Consider the following 13,355-nt stretch of genomic DNA (forward strand, 5'->3'; position numbering starts at 1 on the left):
TATATATACTCTTAGTATTATAGATATGTTGTTTTATACATAGGATAATTTAATAATTTGACATTTATTATATAAATTCAGTTTAGGTTGAGTTTGGGTATCACCTGTGCTAAACCCAAACCAATATTTGAAATCAGGGAAAACTTGAATTTGAATATAGTCAAATCGTATTTTCTTATTAAATTTATATTGAGTTCAGGCAGATACCAACAAGTTTAAATTAGGTTGTCATCCCTATTATAACCCTTTAAATTATATTTTATAAGCCACCTGTTGTTTATTTCCATTATCATTTTAGCTAACAAACTAACATAGAGATTCCAAAATTTAAAACACAATTCATATATATGATTGCATAACACGAACCAACACAATACATATCCAAAAATTGACTAAATACTAGTAGATTGAAAATGACAAAATAATAGAACAATTCAATACTAACGGAACTAAGATAATGACAATAATGCTTTATCATATGTGAAATAATGAAATTAATTTTTAATTAAGTGGTTCAATTGAATTGAGTTTGAAAGGTTCCTAAATCTCTACAACCTTAAAACTATCCAAACTTAAATAGTTCATTGAAAAATAATTGAACCCAAATATCATAAGCCAAACTAATTAAACCTCATCTTTTGGTTAGATCCCATCAATTTTACTATTTAAATTGGAGTCTCCTGCATCCCTGTACACCACAATCTTTGTTTTTAATAAGACACCTCTGTCTTTATTACGGTAGCACCAAATTTCCTTACCGTCTGCACCATGTATCTAATTTTATGTACATATCTATCCTTGTATGTGTTGCTTATAGTTCTACATGTGTCTTTTCCCAAACTTCACTCATTAAATTTTTTGATTTTTTTACGAGTATAAGCTTAGTTCATAGAAAAGGAAAAGAAGTAAACTTTAATATTTTGGAAATGTTAGGTTGGTTTTTGTTATTTAACAATATCATATATTATAACTAGTGTGTCAAAAAATACATCATACCTCTTGCTTTACGTTATTAAATACCAAATATTCAATTATTATATATTTTATTTTAAAGAATTAAAATGTATTTTTAATTTTTGATGTGTTTTAGATTATAAATTTTTATTTTTATTATAATGTCAATTTAAGGTGAGAGAGATAATTAATGTTTTGATAATTATGTAAGATGATATAGTTTTTTTTGTAGAAATTAATAATGTTACCGGTAAGTAAGAAAAGTGAAAGATAATATAAATTGATAGTAGAATTTAAATAATGTTACACTATCATAGTTTACACCATATTTTATAATATTATATATATATATATATATAGTATAGTATAGATATGATAATAAATAAATATAAAAATTATGATTAAACAAACAGTATACCATAGATGATTACAATTTACAAGTGCAACCTCTTTTCTCAACAATACAACATTTTTTAATTTGTTTTTAATTTTATATACTGATCTTTATATATTTAGTTTAATTGAATCAATGCATCTTCCTCAGTCCTCGCTTTTCTGTTCTCCTCTTTTTATTTATCTCATCTTTCGATCTATAATCTCTCTCAGTTTCAGCGCTTTCTTGAGAACCCTAAACCATTCACCTCACACTATTTTCAACGAAGCTTAATTCTCTTCCAATGAAGAACTGAAACAAAATTAAAAAAAAGAGAGATTTTTATTTAATGGGTGTGAAAATGCGAGTAAAGGAAATGCACCCTTTGTGCTGTATCTCCCTTGAGGGTTCAGGGATCGGAAGCCACTCGCCGGAGCCAGACACGGCGGCTCTGTCAAGAACAAGGAGTCTTCCGGCGAGTTTCGCGGCGGGTGGATCGGAAGTGACGGTGGCCGGAGTTCTTTACAAGTGGACTAATTATGGCAAGGGGTGGAGATCCCGGTGGTTCCTCCTCCGCAATGGGGTTCTCTCTTACGCTAAGATCCGGAAGCCGGAAAACCTTAACCTGTTCTCTCCCCTAGACGATGTTCGCCTCATCGGAGAAGTCTCCGCCAACCTCTTAGCCAGGTTGGACTCATCCGCCGCCACCAATCGCCGTAAAAACCATAAACCACCGTTATCTTCCGGCATTGTTCATCTCAAGGTAAAAAACAGAACGTCAGTTGTTTTTATTTAATTTGTTGAACTCAAAGCATTATTTGATAGTGAAAACTGGAAACATTGAGAATATTAATTATTATATTTAATTTTATAAGACATTCCTTATGAGAAACCAATAAATCGAACACGATAAAATGAAATCGGTTCGAAAGTACAGTTAAGTTGATTGGTGATAGTGTGAATCTAAATCACCGGTTATAGTTGTGGGTCAGGTCTTTTAGTTCACACTGGCACTGTCGTGTTCACCGTTTTGGCGCTACTGCATCTTTCCCTAATAGGCAACATTTTTTATTTAAAAAACAATTCACCAGCAATTGTTATTTCTTTTTAAATTTCTTTTAAAATTACAAAGATTTCACTCATTGATTTCATTAACATTAACATGATTCATATTTAGATTGTTCTTCTGCTGCCAGTGAAAAGAAAAAAAAAAGTTAGACATAAAAAGATTAAATTTCTCTTTGATGACCGAGAAGTAATGTGAAAACCCAGTGGTTTCTACCTTCTACTATCCACTGGTGTGTAATTCTAGGTATTACAAAGGGTATACTGTGATAGGTAAGTAATTAATCCTTTTAAATGCTTGACTATCTTAACTAATAAATATTGATGACAGAAATTGAAAATCCAAAATTAGATCATTAGGATTGGATTTTCAAAAACCCATTTTTTTTTTCATTTTCATTGTTTTACAGTTTAAACTGTTTGTTAATGTAGAGTGGGTCACATCAACAAGTGTCTGAGTTAGGAGTATAGGGAATAACCTACAAATTATAGGCCTATGGCATTAACTTAAGGTCACATCATCCATCATCTCTCATCACTCTCTGTACTCTTCCTTCATCAGCATTGGTTGAAATGGATTTTCATAGGCTCAGCCTTTTGCATTAATGGGTTTTTTTGCTTTCTTCCTCGTACTATTTTTACCTTTCTTCACTTTTTTTCCTTAGCATCCCATTTTTTTCCTGCAATTACAACCTTATCACATGCCATTTTATAGTAACTTGCATTGGTTTTATTTGCCTGCGTGCCCTTCACAGTTCAGAGAGAGAAATTATTATTTTTTTACTGTTTTTATTTTTTTTATTTTCTTCCATAATGGCAGTAGACAGTAGAGGACTTCAAGAACTTGAAGGCGTTAGATTCAAGAGCATAATCTCTTTTTTTATATTAGAATATTGTGTGTGGTGGGGTTGGTTCAAGATTTGTGTTTCTCTGTAAATTGTAATGCCTCGACGTTACTGTAAAGCAAAGCAACCTTATAAAAAAATATATTTGTTCTTTCAGTTATAGGTTTTCATTATTATATATGATTCAAAAAGATTAATATATGTGCATTACAAAGATTTATACACAGTAATACTTCATCCATCAGTATTACATTTGAAGAGTATTATGATTAAGCATAAATAGTGAATGATGTAGTAATAATATATAAAACTCATATATTGTCAGTACATATATTTTTTATTTTATTTTTATTTTTTCGGATCAAAAAATAGAAAAGTGAAAACATATGTGAAGGTCTTCTTTTGTCTTTGTTAACAGAAATATATGTACGTGGGGACTAGCCAGTAGCCAGTAGCCACCATTGTGGTGGGGTATCATGTAGTTCACTATTTTTATTTTATGTGATTTAAAAATGTGCTTCCTACTACTGTTTAAGGTCAAATTCAAGAACCACTCATCTTATCTTCTCTTGGATAAAAAGGAAAAACAAAAGATAGTTGGAGACAGTAATTTTCTGCTTTTTCACATCATTATCTTGAATTTGAATCATACTATAGTACTTCAAACCATGATATAACTGTTGAGGTTATTTCATTTTCATGTTTTCTGTTTATCACTTTTGTTTTCTCAAGGTGGGCTCTCTTCTCCACTTGTGTTCCCCATACCAACATGCTGAATATATCACTCTTTCCAGTAATTGATAGTTGCTGCAGTGTTTCAATTTTTCGACTCTTAACTTTGTGTAATATTTTACTGTTTCCTGTTATTATAACTAAAAATCATGATATTATGTTGTTTCTCTTTTTCCTTTACATAGAATAATCAGAAGGTGGTGTACATATTTTTTTTTAACATTATCTACCCTTCATATATTTGACTTTTATTTAAAAGTTTATTATATGAATGATGAATTATACACACATAGAATAAAAAACTTCAAACTGTTGTTGCAAAACCATTGAACTAAAAAATATTTGGTTACAATGATCTTCTTCTTCTTTACCTAAAATTGAAATTTTCTCATGTAAATATTCTATTGCAGATCTCATCATTTAGAGAGAGCAAATCAGATGATAGAAAGTTCTATATATTTACAGCAACAAAGACTCTTCATCTAAGAACTGATTCAAGGAAAGACCGTGTAGAATGGATTCAAGCTTTGGTTTCTACTCGTGGCTTGTATCCACTTAGACCACTCAGTGATCATATCTCACTTGCACCAAATCATATATCTGTGTCAACTGAGAGGCTCAAGAAACACTTGCTTGAAGAGGGTACCAATGAGAATCTTGTAAAAGAGTGTGAGCAAATCATGCTCACCGAGTTCTCAGATTTACAAGGGCAACTTAAAATCTTATGTCAAGAACGAACAAATTTGCTTGATACAATAAGGCAGTTGGAGGTAGTTTCATAACTTTTGTGCTTTACTTGTGGTTTTCTAGTGACAATTTCTTTGTTTGGTTCATCTTAAAAATAAGTATACTTTTGCTTATAACAAAATTATTAAATTAGTCCTAGTGATAGTTACATGGTACACAATACTGATTCTGATACATAATTCATATGCGTTTATCACTTTTTTACATTATTATCACAAGACTTCATTTATGACGAACCCAATACGTGATATGGTACATCGCATTCAATAAGCGGTACATAGGATAAATGGGTGATCCATCAACTATGTAACTATGCACTAAGTTATTATATGGTTTTTATTTGGTCTTGTAACTTTAGGTTTTTTCTCACAGCTCTCTCAATTATTAACCAAAATTCACAGTTTTGGAGTTATTATTGAGTACAGGATGAAAATGTTTATAAATATTGTCTATTATTTTACAATTAAGAAATATGTTTGAACCCAGAAAACTAACTAGAAAACAATATAGATCAAATTTAAAAATAAACTATAATTTGGAGTAATAGTAGTTTTGTCATTGCTTATTAGTTTACTTCAGTGTCTGTCCTCATACAACAACTCCATTTCAAATTTGGTAGAATAAGTTAGACATGTAGGTTCTCTAAATCATGATTTATACAACAATATTGTTAGTCCAAGTGACTTACTTTCTAAGGTAACTTGGGTTGATTAATAATTAACTTGGGTAACTTGGAGGTAATTTTATTACTTGTATGCTTTACCATTGGATAATATTAACTGAAATTGCTTGCATGACTAGTATTTTAAAGCTTGTTCTCAAATCTGCTTTGTATAATTCTTTTTTCTTTAAAGTGCTGAGACATTTTTTCTAATGCTTCAGCTTTCACTTTTTTGAACTTAATTGTGTATATTTACTGTATATATTAGCTCACTACATTATTACATAATTGTTGTGCCTGAGTTTATAAAAACATATTTGGAAATATACTTGCCTAAGATATAGGTGGCTCTAGCATCATATGACAAGATAAGCTACTAACTTGTATTGGTGCAAATCAAACTAAAGTGGTATTGTTTTTTGTGAGAAACAAGAAGTAGGTGGAATTTGAATTTGTTAGATCACATGACAATGTTTGGTTCATTTGGTCATGTATTTTGGCTGATATGTTTGTTTCTCTATACTGTCACCTAAAGAGTCATGTCACTGGTGACTTTGTACTATGGTATCCCCCACTCAAAAGAAACATTACAATTCATTGTTCTCATAATTGAATATCATTTCCCATTTTTCTATCCTCATTCATTTTCCTTGTTTTATATATGTTCCGGTTCAACTATCTAATCACCAGATAAAAACTTATGTGAAGATGTATCCAACACATCATATTTGAAGACAAATACATTTATGTTTTTTGGTTGCCAAGATTTTATTGGTTATCTCTGCACATATACATTTCCACGCAAGTCTTTCTAATAATCACTGTTCTTCTTTCTGCATTTTTTTAGTTTCTAGATGTGAAATCTTTTCATGTGACTTGCTTAAGTAATAATCTTTTGTTGTTTGTCATAAACAGGCAGCTAATATTGAAGCTGAGGCATCTGCCATACATGACAGTGAATACCAATTAACCAAGAATGTATTATCAAGGCTAGGACGTGGAAAATTTAGTGGTACCACAATATTTGTCACCTGTGCCTCTCATTATAATTTATATTTATGCTGTGACTGCTCTTATCCTTATTTGATGTAATAAATGTATGGTCATATTTAGAATCTTTATGTGTTGATAGTTATCATCAGGGCCTATAGTTCTGTCTTTATAAGAACACAAAGAATACGCTGAGATCATATCGTTTCAACTCTTCTTGAATTGTTTGGAAAATAAACTGATGTTGTTACAATATGAACATGTATTTTTCTATCTTATCTACGCTATTTTATTTCAAGTCCACCACCTGTTATGAGTAGTATTTTACGGGCATCTCCATGTAGTGCTTGTCTTTGACCTCTACAGCATTTGATCTTTCATTATTTCCATTAGTCTTTTAAGGTCTGTTTGTGGGTTGGATATTGGAGGGGAAAGATGGAAAAGAGAAGGTTTGGGAGCCATAAAATACACTTGTGAGATGACTCTGAAGCCTTCTCTTTCCCTTCCGTTCCTTCAAAAACTCAACTCGCAATGGACCCTTAGGGTCTTATTAATCTGAAATTATTTTTCCTGAAGTCTACCTGGTTAAATTTGTATGCTTATGCAGTGTATGTTTTGGTTAAATGAATATTGTTGCTAGATCCTGGTTCTGTGGTTCATTTCTCTATACTTGGTTGCTTCTGCTCATACCTTTGAATTTATTTACTGAATTTTTCATTAATTTGAACATGAAAAAAATATTCCTATAAAACATGTGTCTCCTCTGTGGATACTGTATTAAGCAATAATCACATGTACTAATAATTACTACATATATGTTTGAAATGCCATTTTGTCTTCTGATAACTGTGAACCTATATTTGGATAAAATTGTTTATATTGAATCTGTTCGCAACCTTTCTTATATGTGATCTTATCCTTTCAATATGCGGTGTTAGTTCTCACGTACACTTTTGGTTTTCAGAATGCAGTACAACTGAATCATCCGATGATATCGATAAACATGAACTAGAGGAAGTATCAGATGAAGATGAACATTCATATTATGATACTAGAGAAGATTTTACTGATTCTGGTTTTGGATGTAGTTCAATAGGAGCTCTGGATCAGGTGAACAAATCCGGCGAAGCTAACACACAATGCACTAATATGGAGAACATTCATGTTGAAAAGGCGATCGATAATTATCAATATCCTTTGATAACAAGGCGAAGAAAGCTTCCGGATCCTGTAGAAAAAGAGAAAGGTGTTAGTCTTTGGTCGATGATCAAAGACAATGTAGGCAAAGATCTCACTCGAGTTTGTCTTCCTGTATACTTTAATGAGCCAATATCATCCCTCCAGAAATGTTTTGAGGACTTAGAGTACTCTTATCTTCTCGATCGAGCTTATGAGTATGGAAAATCAGTAAGTTATACATGTTGTTCTTGTAGTGTAAGCAATCTAAATTTCAAAGTGTTGGCATATGATGTCTACATAGTGGTCTTTTGTGGTATTTTCTTAGTTCAATTAATAAGCATCAAGGAATTTTGTGAGGGGTCCCTGTACTAATCATTTTGCAACATCTAGAAATATTTTTTTAGCTAGGACTACATTTTTTGTAAAATTTAATATAAGTTAGATATGACATTATGTAATGCTATTAAACGTGTGAAGCTTTATCCAATAAGGCGTTGGTCTAATAGTGTAAGGTCCCACTAGATTTCTAGGATGATCAAAAGATCAATGATTCGATTTCTAGGAGCGACACTTGTTGGGAGGGACAACCACACACCTTGGAATGGATTAGTTCCTTATCTATAGGATGAGGGATACCCTTGTTAGTACAAAAAAACATGAAGCTTTAACCCTGAGTTTCATTTTCAGGGAAACAGTCTCCTTCGAGCTCTGAACGTTGCAGCCTTTGCAGTTTCTGGATATGCATCATCTGAAGGTCGACATTGTAAACCCTTTAACCCTTTGTTAGGGGAAACTTATGAAGCTGATTATCCTGACAAAGGACTTAGATTCTTTTCTGAGAAGGTTAGTATCTAAGCCTTATTATTTAACAATGCAGAGATTTAGCTAGATATATAGGCTGTTATGCATCATTGGTATCTAACATAGTCAAAGAAGTGCTATCATAAATGGCTTGTGGTTTTGTTTTAGTTTGGATCTATAACTCAACCTTCTCGTTGTAAATCATAATGAAAGTTCCAACAAATTATTTTGTTCTACATTATATGATGAAAAATTAGACAACTAGAACTCCATGGGCATGTTTGCGCAATCGGGAAACATTACCCGTCGCACATTTTGTGTCACTTTCCTAATGACAACCTTTTCACTTGTGAGGGCAAGACTCCGTATATTTATCTTCTCCTAACTCCAGTAGTTGGAAGCCTCGTGCAAGTCAAACCTCGGGAAAAGAAATAATAATTTCTCAAATTTCTCACGATTATGTATGAAACAGGTCAGTCACCATCCAACAGTAGTTGCCTGCCACTGTGAAGGTAGAGGATGGAAGTTTTGGGCTGACAGCAACATCCGTTCAAAGTTTTGGGGGAGGTCAATTCAGCTTGAACCAGTTGGAGTTCTGACCCTAGAGTTTGATGATGGTGAAATATTCCAGTGGAGCAAGGTTTATAAAACTTGAAATCACTCATTTTGCATAGACTATTTATATTGTAAACTCATCTTATACAATAGCTGTTGTTTCTTTCTCCTATTAGGTCACAACAACAATATATAATCTTATCCTTGGCAAAATATATTGTGATCATCATGGGAACATGGACATACGTGGTAATCGCCAACATTCATGCAGACTCAAGTTTAAAGAACAATCCATTCTTGACCGAAATCCTCACCAGGTGAGGGATTTCTACTTGTAATCACTAACTAATTGTTGCTTTATACTTGTCGAAGCCTTGTGATCTATTATATTTTCGGTGCTTTAGTTTATTCCTATAATTCTATTATTATTAATTTTTGAAAAAGTGAATGCAATCTCTTTATCTTTTTGTATATCAACCACCATGAACTTTAAAATTCTCTAATTAGTCTTTAAACTTTAACTAATAAACTAATATTGCGATAGATTCTTCTATTAATGACTCCTTGACTCACTAATGGTGACTCCAGCTTGGGACATCTTATTAGGGTATTTCTCTATCATAACTACTATAAGTTTAGGATCCTTCACGTATCCGATACTGATGCTCTGATAGACAATACAATTTTTATTTTGTATTTAATGATTTCTAATAAATGTTATTTATTTGGAATTCCATAAAAAAAATTTGTTTATTATATTTTTCAGAATTTTATGTGCATATTTGCGTATTGCAGACATATCATATCCTACATTTTTAAAAATATGTATATCAACGTATCGGATACTTATCATATTCAATACTCATATTGGTATCGTATTCGATACTCGTATCGGTATTGTATTCAATACTCGTATCAGTATCGATACTTCATAGCATAACTAGGTGGGAGTCTTGTAAGTTGTAACTAGACCACTTTATTTTCTTTCAAAATATATATCACCAGTTTTTACTTAATAAATCTCAAATTTCTATGTCCTCTTTGCCTTGTTCCATAACATGTATCCTATGTCTGATTAGGTGCAAGGGTTTGTTGAAGACAATATGGGACAAAAAGTTGCCACATTATTTGGCAAGTGGGATGATAGCTTGTATTATGTTAATGGTGATGTCAATGTGAAGCCAAAAGATTTCACTTTGTCAGATGCACCATTGTTGTGGAAAAGGACTAAGCCACCCACTAATCTCACTAGGTACAATTTGACATCATTTGCCATCACACTGAATGAACTTACCCCAGGATTGAAGGTACAATGAAGCATTAAGTCATTCTTTGATATGCATTTTCCTTTCTCTTGTGCATATCTAATTTTTTGTTATAGCCTTTTCTGATCTCATGTATTTGATCACGGATTAAAGGAGAAGCTCCCACCCACAGATTCCAGGTTGAGACCAGATCAGAGGCACCTAGAGAATGGGGAATATGAGAAGGCTAATATGGAGAAACAAAGGTTGGAAAAGAGGCAAAGAATGGTATGTTTGGAAGCTTCTCCCCTTTTGAGTAGTGTGTAAAAGAAGCATGCATTCTTAATATTTATTGTTATAGCTCTCTTATGTTGAAGGCACAAGGGTTTCTTGTTTGGCGCAACACTAAGGTTGTTGCTTAGTGATTATGAGGTTATAGGTTCAAATCCTAGAAATAGCCTCTTAGTTTGCAGGGGTAAGGCCATGCACATCTACCCTCTCCAGACTCCACTAAGTGGGAGACTTGTACATTGGGCCACCCACTCATATGTTAAAGGCACTTGTTTGATGATTTATGTACCCTTGGTTAGCATTTGTACACATTTCGGAACAGGATATGGTAGAATATTAGTTTGCTCGATTTTACAAATAGAGTAGGTCAGTCTCTTTGCTTGTGGGGGGTAAAGCTGCATACATTTATCCTTCCCAGATTTCACTAAGTGGGAGTTGTGTGCACTGCGCCACCTGAATATGATAAGAGAACAAAACAAAACATCATGTTCTATCTTATTTGTGTTTTGTCCATATATTAAATGTTTTCTCAACGATAAGTATATGTAGCTTGTCATGCATGTGTGTGTAGTTCATTTATTTATTCCCCTCTAGAAGTGATACTTTGTTCTTTTTCTAGTAAAGTTTTTGTATGATATTTGAAGTGAGCATTGATATTAATTATCAATTATACAGTTTGATTCAAGATTTCAATCAGAGCTACATTTTTACATGCTTGTTTTTATGTCTCTACATTTTTAACCTTATTTGTGTATAACTTTTTGACCTTTATGTCACTTACTTTCTCACACTTGTATATGATAAAAGATTATAATTAACAACTGCTGCACTTTTTATTTCCCATTGCACCTAAAATAGGTAATCATTTTTTTTTTAAATTTCTTTTATGTATATTTGGATGATCATTATGCTTTTCATGCAGTCAAGGAAAATGCAAGAAAATGGTTGGAAACCAAGGTGGTTCCACCAAGGAGATGAAAATGAAACGTTTAGATATATTGGTGGATATTGGGAAGCAAGAGCTCAGGGGAGATGGAATGAATGCCCAAATATATTTGGTGAATATGATGAAGGCAATGTTGATATTTTAGATGCATCTTGATTATAGTTAAGGTAACATTTACTTTTCTTCCTAAACATGTTAGATAGATACAATTATGTAACCAACTTATACATGTGATATGAAGGAACCTCTTTAGGTCTTCTTAATCATTTCCTTTAGGTCTTCTAGCATAATTATTTCTTGAGTAAAGACCTATTTCGGTCAATTTTGATATCTGAAAAATTGAAAAAACTCAGACCAATCCCAAAAAATTAAAACGTGGATCAAATTAGTTCTTACTATATTTTATGACTCATGACAAGAACTATTCTGACTAATATTCTCTATCATTGAAAACTAGTTTAATTTTTTACCTTTTCAGGACTCAAAATGGTATGCCGGAAATTTATAAAGATTAAATTATTTATTCACTCTTATTTGAGTTATTTCTTTAAGACAAGAGATCCTATGGCAATGACATGTTAATATTTTGCAGATAATGATAATGAATGCATATTAGCCTGTGGGGGTTTTTCTTGAACCTTTTTGCATGTCGACCTGTTTTACTGCATGGAAGAGGGAGTAACCTTTTTTGCAGTTATATGATTGGACATGTTTTCCCTATGGTTGTGACATCAGAAAAAATAACAAGGGGAAAAAGTAGCAAATATAGCTTAAAGAAAATTGTATCTGAAAGTTGCTTTGTGAATTTATGTAAATGACTTCAATCACCAATGGTTGGTGAAGTTGTAATTTTCTTGACCTGAGAATCTCATACCTAGGCTGTTATTTCAATTAGATGAGCAAGGAATTCAGCTTAGCAATAGTTGTTAAGATTAGGGGTTGTACGTTAGATTGCTATAATTTAAAAAATATATAATTTTTTATAGTATGTAATTATTTGGCGTATTAGCTATAGTTTATGTAAGATGCTCTCTCTTTATCTTGATATATAGGTACTGACTTTGCCGAAAGGCTATTAATTTGTTTCATATTTTTTTGCATTTTCTTTGAAATAAATGAGATGTGTTATCACATCTAAAGTGTACCACTGCATCATTTGAAGTTAATCAATTACGGACACTACTATAAGTAAATAATTATAGACATCTTAAGCTAATGTTCATGGCTTGTTTTAGGAAGAGCTTTCTAATTTATGTCTTATTCACTTGAACAATATTGCCTCCTTGAGAGGTATTTATGATTTAGAGGTATTTATTGTCTTATTTGTTTAATACATCTTTTATTATAATTGATTAGGACTTGATTAAGCAAATAGAATGAGATTAGATTGATAGGGAGTTTTGATCAGAGTGAGAATTAATAAATGAGATTAGAAATTTTAAAAAGAGAAAACACAGGAATACTCCTTGTAGTAAGAAAAAGGAACGTTGTAAGGAAGAGATAATTATGCTTCTTTAGGAAAAACAAATTGTGTTGGTAGCTTAAAAAAATGGTGAATGAAGGAAGATATCACTTGTAACGTTTGGGTTTATTTTATCATATAAGTATTTACATAAGTATGTAGGAGAGATTATAAAATAGTTTAGTTTCTCCATTTTAATGTTAGCTTATTTCCATAAACTAATGTGAGAAGCTTATGGGCATAGGTTCCTTAACATAAGGAATGATCCTTATGAATGTAGTTTGTTGGATCTTGTATATGCATGAACTTGGCATTAGGTATGCAACTTAAGAAACCATATCGTCTCTCTCTTCCTCATGTTGTTTCTCATCTCAATATCACTTCTACCATCATCACCCTTTAGTTCTTCAATCACTAGCCATCACTATCACCAAACCCTAGACCTGCTACAACGCCACTCATCCTTTGGCCTTCTTCCAACTATCATAGTATATAGTCATTGCCAATGTT

At 32.2% G+C, this 13,355-nt stretch overlaps 1 protein-coding gene across 4 annotated transcripts; it reads left to right on the forward strand.

Annotated features, from left to right (window-relative positions):
- The first annotated feature begins 1,484 nt into the window (after positions 1–1,484).
- Positions 1,485–12,448, forward strand: LOC109341058 (oxysterol-binding protein-related protein 2A-like). Of its 4 annotated transcripts, none has more exons than XM_019578854.1 (11): positions 1,488–2,090; positions 4,377–4,739; positions 6,293–6,389; positions 7,332–7,774; positions 8,234–8,389; positions 8,820–8,987; positions 9,079–9,219; positions 9,982–10,209; positions 10,321–10,434; positions 11,360–11,550; positions 11,976–12,448. In XM_019578854.1, exons 1-10 carry the CDS (start codon positions 1,677–1,679, stop codon positions 11,537–11,539), a joined length of 2,304 nt encoding a protein of 767 aa, XP_019434399.1. In that variant the 5' UTR covers positions 1,488–1,676; the 3' UTR covers positions 11,540–11,550; positions 11,976–12,448. The 4 variants fall into 4 exon arrangements, with proteins under 4 accessions (XP_019434401.1, XP_019434399.1, XP_019434400.1 ...); XM_019578855.1 differs by having other exon boundaries at positions 4,380–4,739; XM_019578857.1 differs by lacking the exon at positions 1,488–2,090 and adding an exon at positions 3,922–3,969 and having other exon boundaries at positions 4,380–4,739.
- Positions 12,449–13,355: the final 907 nt, after the last annotated feature.

Source organism: Lupinus angustifolius, unplaced genomic scaffold, assembly GCF_001865875.1.
Source record: "Lupinus angustifolius cultivar Tanjil unplaced genomic scaffold, LupAngTanjil_v1.0 Scaffold_337, whole genome shotgun sequence".
NCBI lineage: Eukaryota > Viridiplantae > Streptophyta > Magnoliopsida > Fabales > Fabaceae > Lupinus > Lupinus angustifolius.